The sequence below is a fragment of the Myotis davidii genome, unplaced genomic scaffold (genome assembly GCF_000327345.1).
Source record: "Myotis davidii unplaced genomic scaffold, ASM32734v1 scaffold514, whole genome shotgun sequence".
NCBI lineage: Eukaryota > Metazoa > Chordata > Mammalia > Chiroptera > Vespertilionidae > Myotis > Myotis davidii.
The window spans coordinates 1,591,791-1,607,962 of NW_006286236.1; the positions used below are offsets into that span (position 1 = coordinate 1,591,791).

Sequence of the window (16,172 nt, forward strand, 5' to 3'; positions counted from 1 at the left end):
GGCGTGGCAGCAGGTGTGTTGGGCATCTCTGTCGCATGACCGGGGAGGCTCGGGCACCTGGCCGGGGTGGGTCCATGCGGGCCACGCCTTCCTCGGGCTCCAGCCCCAGAGCAGAGCTGTGGCTGAAGAGACATGCCCCCAGGCTCTAGCCGGGGGAGGGCTCGAGGGCTGTTGGACATCCTTCAAATTAGGGAGAAAATAGGGGAGCACCCACCTCCTCACCACCATGGCAAGAAGAGGAGGGCTGGCGCCCCCGGGAACCGGGGCCCTGAAGGAGACCGAGGGGTTGGAGATTTTTGGAGGCAGCTCCAGATCCAAGCTTGAAACCATAGCAGATGAGCTCAGAAGTCCTTGAGATCTGGTGCTGGCTCCACCCCAAACGCCGCGGGCGCCCAGGCCAGCCTCTGCCTCTTGGCAGGCCCCGTCCTCACTCATCCCCAGGGCCTCGGGCCAACCTTGGTCCGCCTCACCCCGCTGGTCGGCGCAGGATGGGCCTCTCGGTGGCCCCGGTGTGGGGGCCCCCGGGGCTGCTCCTGACCATGGCTCTCTGTCCCGCTCTCACCCTGCACCCGGCTGAGGCCCGGGCGCCCGCACCCCGGGACTACTGCGTCCTGGGCGCGGGGCCCGCGGGCCTGCAGATGGCCTACTTCCTGCAGCGGGCCGGGCGGGACTACGTGGTGTTCGAGCGCGCCTCGGGACCGGGCAGCTTCTTCACGCGCTACCCCAGGCACCGCAAGCTCATCAGCATCAACAAGCGGTACACGGGCAGGACCAACGCCGAGTTCAACCTCCGCCACGACTGGAACTCTCTGCTCAGCCATGACCCTCGGCTGCTCTTCAGACGCTACTCCCAGGCCTACTTCCCCGACGCCGGCGACATGGTGCGCTACCTGGGCGACTTCGCCGGCAGGCTGGGGCTCCGCGTGCGGTACAACACAACCATTGCCCACGTCACCCTGGACAAGGATCGGCGGGCCTGGAATGGCCATTACTTCATTCTGACCGACCAGAAGGGCCAGGAATACACGTGCAGGTAAGGAACGGGGTCCCGGCGCTCACCCGAAGCTGGGCCTTTCCTGGAGGGACTGACACTTTCTGTGTGGCCGGTTGGTGGGGGAGGAATGGGAGAAAGCAACACTGGGTAGTTAGCATTACCTAAGCTTACGTGCCCACACAACCCGTTTGTAGAACATCTCCCAGAACTAGTGTTCCCCAAAACACAGGCTGGGAAATGCTGGATCTAGCAAGTGTTAGAGGGGCCCAGTGGGATTTCAGAACCGAACAAGAGTGCGAAGGCCCTACAGGCAGTGCTGCCAGCATTCAGTTTTAGCTTGCGAGGAAGCTTCATGTCCTGTAGGCAACCCAGATTCAGAGTCATGAACTAGACCAGGGGTGGGCAAACTTTTTGACTCGAGGGCCACAATGGGTTCTTAAACTGGACCGGAGGGCCGGAACAAAAGCATGGATGGAGTGTTTGTGTGAACTAATATAAATTCAAAGTAAACATCATTACATAAAAGGGTACGGTCTTTTTTTTGTTTTGTTTTATTCATTTCAAACGGGCCGGATCCGGCCCACAGGCCGTAGTTTGCCCACGGCTGGACTAGACTGTACTGCACTGTTGCAGCCTCACCGGGGCCCTATGGGAGGTGGGTCACCGATTCCCATCTCAGATGAAGAACTGCGTCTGAGAGAAGCCCAGCAGCTGGTGCTGCATCGCACGGCTTTTTTCTTTTTTTTCTTTTTTGTATTGGGAAAAGTTCCATTAGCAACAATCGTGCCTCGGATAAACCTCATTGGCTACGATACTGCCACTGCGCAAAGCTCCACACAGCCTTTAAGCTGCAGTTTGGGCTCCTATCTTCCTGACCTCGAAGCCCCTGTTCCTTCCAGCTGCACCAGACTGCCTCTCACTTCCTGGCCATTAGCTGAGCACCTGGCTCCCAGCAGGTGCTCAATCAGAGCTCATCTTCCCCTATGTTTTGGCAGAGGCCCAGCCTCGCTCCTTGCTTCTTACAGCCCGGGGAAAGGAGGCTGAGCCATTTTGACCCTGGCATTTAAACAGCTGTGCGACAGTGTAGGGGAGTCAGCTCTGAGCAGCGTGGACAAGAGTCAGCAGACACAGTGATAGGGGCTGCATATGCCCCTCTACAGGGCCATCCAATTGGATTTTTTGTCCAATTCGATTTTTGAAACCCCCCTGCGATCAAATCATTCTCCTGCAGGCCGGCAGGATCCAGCTCCCCAGCCGCCCTCGACAGCGCTGCCAACCCGCCAATGTAAAGAGCAGGACTTGGGCATCCTGCTGATCTGTGGTCGAGACTGGCCCTGCTGACTTGGAGCTCTGGCCGCCAGCTGTGGGCCTGCATCTCCTCACCTGTAAAGCAGGCCAGCTAACGTCAGTCAGGGTTGCTGGGAGCTCTAAGATGACACGTAAAACATGTTGTACTGAGTCTGGTAGAGATTACGCCTCAACAGATGTCTGCATTTGTCAAGCGAGTCAGAAAGGGGAAAGTAGGAACATCAGGTCCCCTTCTCATCACTGAGGGTGATACTTGGTCTGACTGCTGTGTTCGGAATTGGATGAATTACTTGACTTCTCATGGTGCCACCTTCTCCTGTCAGTCAAATTCTCATATTTGGTACAATCCCAGTGAGGGGTAAAGGAAACTGTGTCCGCTGGAGTGAGCTCAATGAGGGATAGGGGTAAAGTCTCACGTCTACTGGGATGGATCCGTAATCAGATGAATGAATGAATAGTCTTGTTTTCCTTTAGGAGCCAGCAGTTTGAGTCAGGTGGACAAGCCAGGTGGCAGGTCCAAAAAGTGACTTTTCCTTAATGTCTGGTAGCTGAGCGACTAAGCCAGCTTCCCCTTGTTCCCCACCTGCAGCGTCCTTCTTGTCGCCACCGGCTTGTCAGCCCCCAACCTGGTGGACTTCCCCGGCTCCGAGTACGTGGAGGGTTACGAGTCTGTGTCCGTGGACCCGGAGGACTTTGTGGGTCAGAATGTGCTGATCCTGGGCCGAGGGAATGCGGCCTTTGAGACAGCAGAGAACATCTTGGGTGTCACCAACTTTGTCCACATGCTGAGCCGCTCCCGAGTCCGGCTGTCCTGGGCCACCCATTACGTAGGAGACCTCAGGTATGCCACGCAGCCGCCCTGGTGTGCCGTGTCCTCCAGCCCCTCTAAAGCCGTCCCTGACCCCAGCTGGAGGAACCGCCTCATCCTCCGAGCCCCTCGTACCCGTACAGACACCTTTCTCTCTCCTGCATGTTCCGTGGGCCCAGGGCCGTCAACAACGGCTTGCTGGACACCTACCAGCTGAAGTCCCTGGACGGGCTGCTGGAGTCCGACCTGACGGATCTGGCGGTGGTGAAGGACCCCAAGGGCAAGCTCCACATCACCCTCAAGTTCTACCTGGAGGAAAGCAACCAGAGTGCCGAGGCCATCCCCCTGCCCCAGGACGACAGCGACAACTTTGCCATGCGCGTGGCCTACGACCGCATTATCCGCTGCCTGGGCTGGAAGTTCGACTTCTCCATTTTCAATAAGTGAGTCCAAGTGAGGTACCTGGGATGGGATCTCATACAAACTCCTCTGACGCCCCCCCTGGGGGAACAGCGTCCCCGTCCGTCAGTGCCAGCGCCAGGCTTTCAGGCCTCCGTCCTCAGCCTGGATGTGGCTGCTGCCTGGTTTCCTGCCCGGGTGTGCGCTCTCTGTCCACTGAGAAGGGTCCCACATGGCCCTGAGGCCCTCCCCCGCAGAGCAGCGGCAGCAGCGAGTCTTCGTCTGTTGTGATCTTCCATCTGAGAGATGGGAACGCAAGGGCCAGGAGGTGAATTTGCTGGAAGGCAGTATGGTGGCCAGGAGCACAGGCTCTGGGGCCAATCTGAGGTTCTTTCTTACCAAATCTGTGAGCTCTGGGAGAGTTGCTTTACCATGGTTGGCCCCAGTTTCTCATCACTAAAATGGGGATCATAGTTTCTTTTTTCATCGGCCTATTGTGAGGATGAATATAGAAAATACTTGGGCCCTAGCAGGTTTGGCTCAGTGGATAGAGCATCAACCTGTGGACCAAAGGGTCTTGGGTTCGATTCCAGTCAAGGGCATTAAAAGAGAGAGAGAGAGAGAAAGCTTCTTGGCATATACGATATGCTCAACCAAATGTTGGCAGCCGAGCCGAAACCGGTTTGGCTCAGTGGATAGAGCGTCGGCCTGCGGACTGAAAGGTCCCGGGTTCGATTCCGGTCAAGGGCATGTACCTGGGTTGTGGACACATCCCCAGTAGGAGATGTGCAGGAGGCAGCTGATCGATGTCTCTCTCTCATCGATGTTTCTAACTCTCTATCTCTCTCCCTTCCTCTCTGTAAAAAATCAATAAAATATGTTAAAAAAAAATGTTGGCAGCCGAAATTATTTATGACTAGAGGCCCAGTGCACGAAATCGTGCACAGGTGGGGGGTCGGGCTGGCCTGGCCCCAATTGGGGAGTATCGGGGCCAGGCCTTTTGGGAGGAGGAGGCTGCCGGAGGTTGACCAGCTGGCCTGCCCTGATCAGGGCCCAATCAGGGTGGGGCCAGCCATGGGGAGGGGTGGTGGGCCAGCTGGCCCCGCCCCCAATTGGTGGGGGGCGATCAGGGGTGGTGCCAGCTGGGGATAGGGGCTATGGGCAGTAGCCGCCAGCCTTGCCCCTGATTCAAGTGAGGGGGCCTATCAGGGACGGGGCTGGCTGGGGGAGGGGCCACAGGTGGTTGGCCAGCCAACCCCACCCCTAATCCGATCTGGGGTGGGACCAATCAGGTGGGGCTAGGTGGGGGAAGGGGCTGCAGGAGGTTGGCCGCCTGGCCCTGCCCCCTATTGGGGCATAGGGGTGATTGGGGGCAGGGCTGGCCAGGGGCAGGGGCCACAGCGGGGTTGGCCGGCTGCCTCGCCCTTGATCTGGGTGGGAATGGTGGATTGGGAGTGGGGCTGGCCAGGGGAAGGTGCCGCGGGAGGTTGGCCAGCTGGCCACATCCCCAATTGGGCTGGTTCGCTGGCTGCAGTGGGCAGCATAGCGACTGGTCGTTCCGGTCACTACAGCGTTCGGGTCACTGGATTTTTATATATGTAGATTGCATTTTGAAGAACTGCTTTATAGATCCTCATCTTTTTTAGACGTTGCTGCCCCAGTTCCTGTGTAAGGCTTAGTATCACAGAATCCATTCAGGGTCTCACTTCCCTTCCGGTCAGGGCGCAGGCAGACAAGAACTTCGGGGTCTGAACCAGCCCCTCCTGTCCCATCGGGTCACACAAGGCCCAGTCTTAGCCCAGAGCCCAGTAAGACTTGAATCCTGACTTGGTCCTGACCCGCCACATCTTTAACTCGAGCCGCAGTTACTCTGTCTGTTAAATGGAGATGATTATACCTGCCTCCTGGGTCATGGTATGATTTAAATGCAATCTATATATATAAAAAGCCAGTGACTGGAACTCTGGACTACCGGTCGCTATGCTGCCCACTGCAACCAGCGAACCGGCCCGATCGGGGATGGGGCCGGCCGGCCAACCTCCCCACAACTCCTTCCCCCTGGCCGGCCACAACAGGCCCAGCCCCGATCCACCCTGATCGGGGGCCGGGCCGGCTGGACCCCACGAGTGCACAAATTCATGCGTTGGGCCTCTAGTAAGGAATATAAAACACTTAGCTCAGAGCCAGGCCTGTAATTCATGTTTCATACACAGCAGCAATTTTTATTAACAACACTTTCTGCTCACAGGTCCCTCAGACTGTCTTCAGGGAGCGAGTTCAGCAAGAAGTACCCACTGGTCAGACCGAGCTATGAGTCCAAAGGAAGCCGTGGTCTCTTTGTCCTGGGTACAGCCAGCCACTCTGTGGATTACCGGAAATCTGCTGGGGGCTTCATCCATGGATTCCGATACACAGGTGAGCCCACCTCCCCAGACTCGGGAAGCACACTGTGGTTTCCAGCAGCCTTCAACGGATTGCTCATCAGTAGTCGGCTGTCATAAATTCCGAGTCTGGGGCAGACAGCAGTGAGGTTCCATGGTCTGAGGATATGTCTAGAAAAGCATCCAACAAGGTATAAAAGTACGTGCATCTGGGGTGCATGCTACATGCCTGTGTCCTGTCGGGTGAAGTGCCATGTATTGGTGAGAACACTGAGCTTGAGGAATGTTAACCTGGGTTCCTCCCCGTGGGGTGGCCTCAGAGGTTAGGCTTCCTAACCTCTCTAAGCCTCTGTGGGGTACCCTCACATCAGAGGGAGTGAGGGGGGACCCTGCCCTCACGGGACTGTGGTAAGGACTAGACAAGGCCATACCTGGGACCGTGCAGCTGTGAAGTATCACACACAGTTTTTGGGCACCGACAAATCTGAATAAGAATTGCAGCTGGAGCCCTGGCTGGTTTGGCTCAGTGGATAGAGCATTGACCTGTGGACTGAAGGGTCCCGCGTTCAATTCTGGTCAAGGGCGCATGACCAGGGTGCAGGCTTGATCCCAGTAGGGGGCGTGCAGGAGGCAGCCGATCAATGATTCTCTCATCATTGATGTTTCTATCTCTCTCTCCCTCTCCCTTCCTCTCTGAAATCAATAAAAAAAATTTTTTTTTAAAAAGAATTACAATTGGATTATATTTGTTCCTTTTCGAGCTTTAGGTACTGAGGGTATAAATTTTCTGCCCTCTGGGGAGGCTGTGGGATGGGTGCTTTATTGCGTGGCAGGTGTTACATGAGCCCGTTAATTCTGTCATGAACACCATGAGGCCCTGCACCTGCATTCTGACTTTTCTGTGTTTAATTGGATGCCTCGCACTGCCTTAATGCTCACTTTTGCACATCACTGTCCTTCCAGTTTGGCAGAGAAAGGTAGTTATGTTTTACTGTTGATTTCCAGACAGTACATTTTGCACCCCACACGTGTTGTCAGAAGGACATCAAGGGGAGGGTGTTAGCTGTCTGTAAAGCAGAGTATTTGCACAGTGAACACACATGCACACGCACACACATGCACACGCACACACACGGAATGAGAAGAGTGTCTCATCAGCCGAGTCTCCCCAGTAAGAAACCCTCATCACCGTTCCCATGCCCGGCACCCTCCCTGCACCCGCTCTCCTGGCACACACCGCCCCTTCCCTCTTGCTCCCTCTGTCCTCTGCCCCTTTTTTCCAGCTCACAACAGCCCCATGAGACACATCCTGTTATTTCAACTCCACTTGGCAGATAAGGAAACTGGGGCTCAGAGACATTAAGTAATTTGCCCAAAGTCACCCAGCCAGTGGATGGCAGAGGTGGAAATTGAACCCATATCTGCCTGACTGTGGTGCTCACAGCTAACTGCGGAGCTTCAGGCAAATGAGAAACAGACGTGGGTGTGTAGCCACAGACTGCCGTGGTCAGCACTCACTGAGGACCCTCCTGGGGGAGGGACGGGTGACTACACAGTACATTCTGCCCAGACCTTGCTCATCATTCATGTGAGAAACAGGCCCCGAGGGAGACAAGTAGCAAACAGTAAGGCAGAGTGAAGCCACAGAAGATAAAGCTGGGCGGGCGGCACAGGCCGGAACTGCTTGGAACGTAGGACTTGCTGGAAGCCTTGCCCATCCCCCGTCTCTGTTCTGTACCCTCCCTACCATAGTACCCACCGGAACAACCTTCCTTTTAAAACAAAAACAAATAAAAACAACAACTGTATCCTTCCTCTATTCGCACATCTTCAGTGGTTCCCCGTCTCCGCAGGGAGTCCCAGCTCCCAGCACGGCACTCAGAGCTCTGCGCAGCCAACACGGGCTCGCCCTTCCAGCCTGGCCCCTCGCCTGCTTCTCAAGAGGTGCCAGGCTGTGTGAAGATTTTGTTTCTTCACATGTGTGCTCCTTTTGTCAGGGCTCCGTTCCCAAACTTCTCTAGCCGTGTAATTCCTCGACCTTTTGCAGAACTCAGCTTCACGGCGGTTTCCTCCAGAGAGCCAGGTGTCTGGTGAGGCTGCACGCCTCGCTCTGACTGTGGGCCAGCGAGTCCCCTGTCACCTCAACTGCTGTGTCCTCGCCTTTCCTGGATCTGGGTGTTGTGTTGATTCGTTTTGGAAGAGCAGGCATCTGTGTGCGGTGCCCCAGTTTCACAACTGTATCCGACAGCCCCAGGCACACAGAAACGTCTCCTGTTGTTTTAGACAGCGGCTACTTTTCTGGCCTGACATACATATACAAAGCATTTCAAAATAGAACTCGGTGACAGACTGGGTTCAGGCTGTGAAGGAGAGGGAGCAAAGGGTCTCCATCGGGATGTCTCCCACAGGAGCAGGGACTAGGCAAGGGGAGAGGTTGCAGAGGAAGGCGGTGGGTCCAGTTTTGGCACCACGTGTGGGGTGATAGCTGCGGGGCTTCCCTATGCAGGTGGCGAAGGCAGGGGGCAAACACGGGCCTGGGGACCAGATTCGGCCACGCCCCTTCACTTAGCTGTCCTCTGCGGCTGCTTGCACCAGAGGCGGAAGTGAGTAGCGTGACAGCCTCTGCCAAGCCGGAAATGCTTCCACCTGGCCCTTCACGGAAACCCCGTGCTGACCCTGCTCTAAAGGCATCTCTGGGCGTCGTGGTACAGTGCCTGGAGTTTAGAGACGTTGATGGGGACTCTATGTCCCTCCTGATGGCAAAAGATAAATTCTTCGTTTCTAATGTATTTTTATTGATTGCAGCAAGGAAGGGAGAGAGAGAGAAAGAGAAACATCGGTGATGAGAGAGAATCATTGATTGGCTGCCTCCTGCAACCCCCTCTGGGTATGGAGCCCACAACCCAGGCACGTGCCCTGAGTGGAATCAAACCGTGACCTCCTGGTCGATAGGCCCACGCTCAATCACTGAGCCACATCGGCCAGGAAAAGGATAAATCCTTAAGTGCAGCATGCCCTCCCCCCCCTGGCCATTTCAGCGCGTGCTGTTCACCGGCTGCTGGAGCATCGCCACCACGGTGTCGCCTGGCCCGCCACCGAGCACCCCGTCACACAGCTGACCAGCTGCGTCCTCCGGCGCGTGAACGAGGCTTCGGGGCTCTACCAGATGTTCAGTGTGCTCGCCGATGTCGTCCTGATGAAGGAGTGAGTCGCCCACCCCACCACCTGCCCCTCCGCCGCCCCGCCTTACCCTCGTCACACCCCTGCCTTTCCCAAGTGTGGAATAGCCCGGCGGTTCCCTCCTAAGATGAAGCCTGAGGAGAAACGGGTGAGGGTAGGGGAGATGGATTTATTCTGGAGAAAAACCAGTGAAATCACCCCACCAGCCCTGCAGACAGTCAGACCTGAGTGTGAACCAGGCTGTGCCTCCTTCTACCTGTGTGACTTTGGGCCAGTTAGTTAGCCTCTCTGAGCCTTTCTCTCACCTGCAAAATGGGGGGAAAGTGGGGTTCTGCGTACCTGGCAGAACTGCAGGAAGGAGTAAAGGTAACGCATAGAAAGCATTTGGCACCAAGTAGATGAGCAGTAAACTGCAACACCAGTGAGATTCGTGAGTTCCCTGGGGCTGGGGCCAAGCTGGCTCCTTCTCGGTCCAGTGTAAGGGGACACTTCCTGAGCAGGAAACTGTAGAGGGGCTGGAGGGAGGCCCCCCAAGGACAGGTGGCAGGTGAGAAGCAGAGGAAGAACTCTCAGAGGAAACAGCGGGCCCAAAGCCAGGAAGTGCGGCAGCACACCAAGTTCAGGTCGGCCTTGACCCTCTCACCTTCACACCCATTCACCACACAGACCACCCGTAAGTCCCGTTGGCTCTCCTTCAGGTCATCTAGAACTGACCTCCCCGCACAGCTCTGCCCTGCCCCTTGTCCGGACCACAGCATCTCTCACGTGCACTGGCCCAGCAGCGGTCTGCTCTCAGCGCATGGCCAGGGTGGCCCTTTAAAACACGAGTCCCACCAGTTCATCTCCGTTCAGTACTCACTGGGCCCGGGGCTCCCCCTCAGTCCAGATGGAACCAGGTGTTCCCATCGTGGCTTACACAAGCCTTCCTTACCTGACCCACCCATTTCCCCACCCACCTCGCCGGGCCCTCCCCTCAGCTCCACTCCAGCCACCCTGGCCTCTTCCTGTCCCTTAACACACCAAGGCATGCGCCCCGTCCCAGGGCTCCACTGTCACATCAGCGTGAGCTGTGCAGGGCGGGTCAGAGTCCGTGTGCTGTTTGACTGTCACTTCCTGGAGGGAGAGGGGCACGTACACACAGGCCCACGTGCACACGCCTCGCCTCTGCCGCAGCACTGAGGGTCTGGCCTCCCATCTGCCTTGGTCCCAGGAACGGCACAGCATTCGAGTACCTGGAGGAGTTCCCCATGCAGATGCTGGCCCAGCTGGAGGCAGTCACCGGCAGGCAGGCCAGGCACGGGCTCTTCGTCATCAACATGGAATACGGCAGAAACTTCTCTGGGCCCGACAAGGACGTCTTCTTCTATGACCGGTCTGTGGGGTACACAGAAGACGCCTGGCAGTCTAACTTCCTGCACCCTGTCATCTACTACTACAGGCACCTCCCCACCGGTGAGTGGCTCTGCGCTCCCTCCCGCCTGGGCTTTCTTGAGGTGGGCACTCCTCGGGCCCCCCTGGGTATCGAGGGGTCACCCTGAGTCCCTCCCACAACACTCCGCTGACAGAGGAGGACTGCTGGGGACTCGGCCCCAAGGCAGGAGGTCCAAGAATGATAAGTGCCGGTCCCAGATTCTGGCCTGCACCATGACCTGGGCAGGGCACACACGGGGTAGCATGATCTCCAGGCACCATACAGTAGAGGGATGCGGTCTTGCTGTGTGTCTCCAGAGGAGGCTGATCGTGGAGTGGGGAGGGCGGACTTGGAGACGATTCGACGGAACAGGGAGAGGAACTGGAAGCGGTTAATGCAGGAGTGGAGCGGTGCAGGGCAGAAGAGCTGGGAGATGTTCCCAGGTCTGTCCTTTGCCTGCTGTGCAACCTTGGACCGTTTATTAACCTCTCTGAGCCTCAGCTTCCTCCTCTGTCAAATGGGGATAAAAACAGTACCTTCCTTCCTGTGTGAGGATGAATGAGATGTTAGATACAGAATGCCAGCACGGTGCCTGGCAGAGTAGCTACCAAGAGGTGAACCACCCAGGGAACCCAACTCCTGCTTCAGAACTTGAAGGGCTGGCAGTTGGAAGAGGATGATCTGAAAAGGGCAGAGGTAGTATCAACAGGTCCAAGTGGCAGGACCGCAGGTGTATATCCAATGGAAGGAGCAAGTAATATCGGCGCTGTCCCACAGTGGAATGGGCGGCCTCCTAGAGCCAAATTTCCCAGTACAGAGGTGGCTGGGTCATGGCCTGAGCCATCTGACGGGACACCACAGAGGGGACCCACAACAGGTGGGAGACGGTCTAGGTGAGCTCTAAGACCCCTTCCGATGCTGGACCCGAGCCTCCTCACAGAAAGACCAGTTTTGAAGCAGCCATAATAGACCTCAGTCTACGTGAGCCTTAGAGAAACACCAAGTTCAAGTGGTTGGTCTGAGTTCTGCCCTCTGATAGCATAAGGGACAAGTCTAGTTTTGTCCTGCTTCCTCATGCTAACCTTCCAAGCATTCGGGGATGGCTGTGGAACAGACCGCAACCAGCACAGAGCTGTCCCAGGAGAGCCGAGCTCATGGGCATGCGTGAGCGGGGTAGGCACTGGGAAGGTGCGGGAACCACGCCGCTGCCACTGACCCCGGGGTGGGAAGCCAGCTGCTGGGCTCTGACGCGGCCCTGCCTCTCCCCCACAGAGCAGGAGGTGAGGTTCCGCCCTGCAGACTGGCCCCTGCCGCGGCCCGCGGCCATCCACCACATCCTGGAGGACTTCCTGACGGACTGGACCGCCCCCGTGAGCCACATCTTGCCTCTGAGGCGCTTCCTGGAGAACTGTCTGGGCACCGATTTGCGAAGCTTCTACGCAGGTAACTTACGTGCCCCGAACGACAGGGACTGAGCTAGAGGGCGGGAAGAGGCCAGAGAGATCGTGCCCCGAGCGGTTTCAGGAGGCACAGCTAGAAACCCAAACCCAGGGCTCCGTTTCCCACAACGTGGTGGACGAGGTGTTCACAGAAACCCCTCCCAGACAGTACGCCTGAAAACGCCGAATAAAGCACTGGCAGGAAAATTAGGAAACTTCCCAGAGCCAGACACTAAGAAAGGCATAAACCCAAGCTGGACGTGGCCATCTGCTGGCCGTCAGCAGGCCGGGCCTGGGAAAGTGAGCAGCCTAGGGGGGTAGGAAGATGAGGCTAGAGCAGGGGGCGTGTCTGTTTAGAGACCTTCAAATAAGCTTGGGTCTCAGTGGGTAAACTAGGAGGCAAAGAACCCCCAAGACGGAGATGGTAGAGACCCATCGGGAGGGGAGGGCGGGGGGGATTGCCCCTGATGACTTCCAACCACTAGGCCTCACTTGTGAGTTTGGGGCCAAACTGCGCACTATCGCTGTGGTACAGCAAACACCTGTTAAGCATCCGCAGTATATAAGGTACTACTCGTACCAAATCAGGTGAGAGGTGGTCAGTCCTTGTTTCATCCCAGGTGACATCCTTGGTCCACTTTGAAATAAAATGTGAATGTGTACATTAAGAGAGATGGCTTAGCCGAAACCGGTTTGGCTCAGTGGAGAGAGCATCTGCCTGAAAAAGAGAGATGGCTTAAAACAATAGTTTAAATTCATTGTCCACATACATATAAATGCTCCAACAGAGGAGAGTCATAGAGCAGAATACAAGCATTCTGCAAACTGTCGGCTTACACGTGAAGTACATGGAACAGGACTAACCTCAGCTACAAAGCCCCTGCCTGTCTCGAGGTTTCGGGAGTACACAGGATGCTGGGCCCATTAGGGAACTCCCACCCTGAGTCTTGGCTCCTACGACTGGATCATCACTGGCCCTTTAGCCTCCTGGCTCCCGCTCCCTAGACACTAGTACAGGCCACTATGTCAGTGCCTTGAACTCGGAAGAATCTTACCTGGCAGAGGGCGGGCCATCTCCCCGCCCCCTTAGATGATATGCTGGGTCTCTGACCCTCGCCCCTGCAGAAGGGGTGATGCGCGTCATCAGAAGCGGGTGCTTGCCAAAAGGCCACCTTGCTGCCCCTCCGCCATCCTCCCCTCACACCTGCTTCTTCCCTGCCCGGAGAGGGTCGTCAGGGACCCTCTATGCTGTAAGTCAGAACTGAAGTGGGAAATAATATTTGTGTAGCAGCCTGCTCTCCCATGTAGGCCTCCCAACATTCTTTGCAATACCAGGGTGGACCAAAGTAGGTTTACTAGTGCAGCCGCACTGTGACATTCTTTGGAGTTGATAAAGCTGTTGTAAGAATTATAACCTGCTTGTCTGACATTCGAACAACTGTAAACCTACTTTTGCCCACCCGTTTGCCCATTTTGTGAAATAAAAGACTCAGGCTGGTTTTCTGACACTCATGCCACTTTCCCATCCCGTCTCAGTCCCTCAGAGCACTGAGCCCATATGTTTCATCCTTTCTGTCTTTTTAAATCAAAGTTACGTAATACCTGGCTACAAGGCCTTTTCCCACCTCCATTCTCCTTCTCCAGAAGGAAGTGCTTCTAGCTTTTCTGGTGTTTCTTCCTATTTCTAAATAATTAGTACCCGCATGATTGCCTCACCGGCCGAGTTGGCCCACCAACTGCTGTGGCACAGAGGAGGGTCAGTCACAGCGCCGTTGACCCGTTTTGTCTCCGTGACCCCGCAGCGCTGAGAGCAGGGCTCGCACCTGGCACTTGCCACTCAGATATGGTCGAGGGAAGAAATCTTTGCAGGCAACTCTGAGCTCAAAAGGGGACGGAGTCCCACGCCAGGCTGACCCGGGCAGAGCATCCTGCTGGCCCCGTCTCCGGAAGCTGAGTCATCTCTGTGGTTTGCTTTCATTTTGGAGCCTCATTCTTCCCAAATGCTGGGGTAGCCGATTCCTGGAACGACTGAAGGGGCTGAGTTCCATGGCCACTCGGTCAGAAATGAGACACCCAGAAAAGTCAGCTCCCAGGCTCAGGGATGGAGGGTCCTGGGGGAGGCCCCGGCAGCTCCTCCTGCACCTCGCCCCCCACCTCTCAGCCGGACTCTTTCATCTCCTTTTGCTTTTCTCTAGAGTCCTGCTTCCTGTTCGCTCTGACGCGCCAGAAGCTGCCGCCCTTTTGCCAGCAGGGATACCTGAGGATGCAGGGGCTGGTGGGAACCGGAAGCCTCCGGCAGCACCGAGTGGAGAGTGGGCTCCTGCAGGACTATGCCGCTGCGGGCAAGCGCAGGGAGGACAGTGGCCAGTGGCCTGGCTTCCATGAGCCAGTGGACCAGCCCCAGGCTCCAGGGCCTCTGGACCAGCCCCTCAACAGCAACAAGGAGGAGCTTTGATGTGCAGGTCTCTCCCACCCAGGCCTTCCTTCCCATAGCACCGTGCTCCCACCGATGTGTGATTGCCAGAGGCCACTGGGATCATTGCAGTGGCCCCACCAAAACCACACAGAGCGCGCGTAAGGGCCACAGTGGCCATGCGGCGGCCTCCTCCCCTCCTGTTGGCGTCCATAGTGCCCAGGAGGTGGGGTCCAGAGAAGGACATCCTCTGCCAGGAGGAGTCGCCTCCCACGGCCAGGCTTGTCTGCAAGTGAATGACCGCCGAGCACAGGCTGGCCTCAGTCTGTCCCCACCAAGTGCCCAGTGGTTCCTTTTCCTTCTGGTCTACTCTTCAGACGGGCCTGTCGGTGGAGGTCTCAGATGAAACCCAGCCTCATCTGCATAAGGGTTAGTGGCAGCTCTTTACAATAAAAGCTCTAATAATCCCAATTACCTAGGGCAGGTAGGACTATTACTCCTGATGAAGACAGCAGCTCAGAGAGGTTGGGTGACTCCCAGGGCCCCAGCCAGGAGTCCTGTCTGCTGCAGCCTGTCCCACCTCACAACACTGCCTCTCCCTGCCCCCATCTCTGTTTTCAGAAAGGGGGCCAGGGCCCAGCAGGCTGTCATCAGGCAGAGATAGCATCTTAGCTAAGCAGGCGCTCCCTGCCAGAAGTCCTGCTCTTTCTCTCCGGGCCTGCTCCCGGGTTCATCTTTAGTCTCTGTGTTCTTCCACCCTGCCCTCTGGCTTCCTGAACGGTGCCTCACCTGGCGAGGCAGATCAAGTTTTGGCACCTTCCTGCCTTGCCTTATGCCTTGCCGTGGGTTGCTTTTGGAGGTGGTTTGCCTGCCGTTTGAACAGAGCCCGCTCAGCTTGTGCGGAGATATTTATAAACGCGTTTGCATGATAACAATGATGACTTTCGTGCCAGCTCCCTTAGCTATTCTGGCTCTTCCTTGTTCTTCCTCACCAGGGACCTGTTCCCTTCTTCACTCTCCCATCAGGCATTGCAGTCCTGTTCTGAGTAAGCCATGGGAAAGCATTGTACATAAAGCAATCGTGGTTTCTCAAGGTCGGGATTGTAAGTGATGCTTTCTCACTGGTTCTTATAGCCCTTCACGCAGCCACTCGGAATGTGAGGGGCCTGGGCTTTCCGGCCCGCAGCCTATTTCTGGGACCATTCTCTTGGCTTAGGCTCACATTCCTTCCCTACCTGCCCCACCCCTTATCTGCAGATGCCTCTCCCTCCAGTATTTGCAGAGTTAGAACAATGGGACTCCAGCTAAGGCAGGAGGCATTTACCCAATGACAATACTTGGCATAGTTTGCACACAGCTAAACCTTCTACATTCAGGGTCTCTCCCCATTCCCAGGGTGTAAGGTTCACTGTGTCTCCTACAGATTACCCTTCCTTTCCAAAACCTTTTCAAATAAATCTTTTAATTAGGACTGTACCCATAACTTCATACACATCTTGCCTACCTGATTACTGAAGACTGGCTGAGCCCCTTTTCCAATAAAAATTCGAGGTGCTGTAACATGGCTTACTGATGCCTGAATATGTGACATCTGCTGCTTTTCCCATCGTCTGCCAACTTGTTAATTCCATCAAAATACCCGCCAGCCTTAATTGTGTTCAGTAAGACATGGTTCCATTCTTGCTCAGCTGATTAGAGATGTCCGAGCAATGTCCCTGGTATTCTTATAAATTAACTAGAGGCCCGGTGTACAAATTCGTGCATGGGTGGGGTCCTCGGTGTGGCCTGCGGAGATCGGGGCCCCAGCTCACATCCCCAGCCTCGAAGCCCCACCTGGCA

At 56.1% G+C, this 16,172-nt stretch overlaps 1 protein-coding gene and 1 long non-coding RNA gene across 2 annotated transcripts in view; one reads left to right on the top strand and one right to left on the bottom strand.

Moving 5' to 3' along the window:
* Nucleotides 1-6: 6 nt before the first annotated feature.
* On the top strand, nucleotides 7-15,893 carry FOXRED2 (FAD dependent oxidoreductase domain containing 2). The gene is made up of 8 exons (XM_006757434.2): nucleotides 7-1,033; nucleotides 2,892-3,143; nucleotides 3,290-3,553; nucleotides 5,758-5,924; nucleotides 8,929-9,094; nucleotides 10,281-10,522; nucleotides 11,754-11,924; nucleotides 14,116-15,893. Exons 1-8 carry the CDS (start codon nucleotides 336-338, stop codon nucleotides 14,373-14,375), a joined length of 2,220 nt encoding a protein of 739 aa, XP_006757497.1. The 5' UTR covers nucleotides 7-335; the 3' UTR covers nucleotides 14,376-15,893.
* The window catches only part of LOC107182085, a 7,501-nt gene continuing 333 nt past the window's right edge, over nucleotides 9,005-16,172 (bottom strand). The window contains exons 2-4 of the long non-coding RNA XR_001512806.1: nucleotides 11,018-11,162; nucleotides 10,303-10,444; nucleotides 9,005-9,083 (exon numbers count right to left, since the gene is read on the bottom strand). This is a non-coding gene — a long non-coding RNA (uncharacterized LOC107182085). The remainder of the gene's footprint in view (nucleotides 9,084-10,302; nucleotides 10,445-11,017; nucleotides 11,163-16,172) is intronic.

What these genes read in the sequence shown, in the direction of transcription:
- FOXRED2 (XM_006757434.2), top strand. Translation starts at nt 336, where the DNA reads ATGAGCTCAGAAGTCCTTGAGATCTGGTGCTGGCTCCACCCCAAACGC. An exon ending in CATTACGTAGGAGACCTCAG is followed by an intron (nt 3,144 to 3,289) that starts GTATGCCACGCA and finishes CCGTGGGCCCAG; the next exon opens with GGCCGTCAACAACGGCTTGC. An exon ending in GACTTCTCCATTTTCAATAA is followed by an intron (nt 3,554 to 5,757) that starts GTGAGTCCAAGT and finishes TTCTGCTCACAG; the next exon opens with GTCCCTCAGACTGTCTTCAG.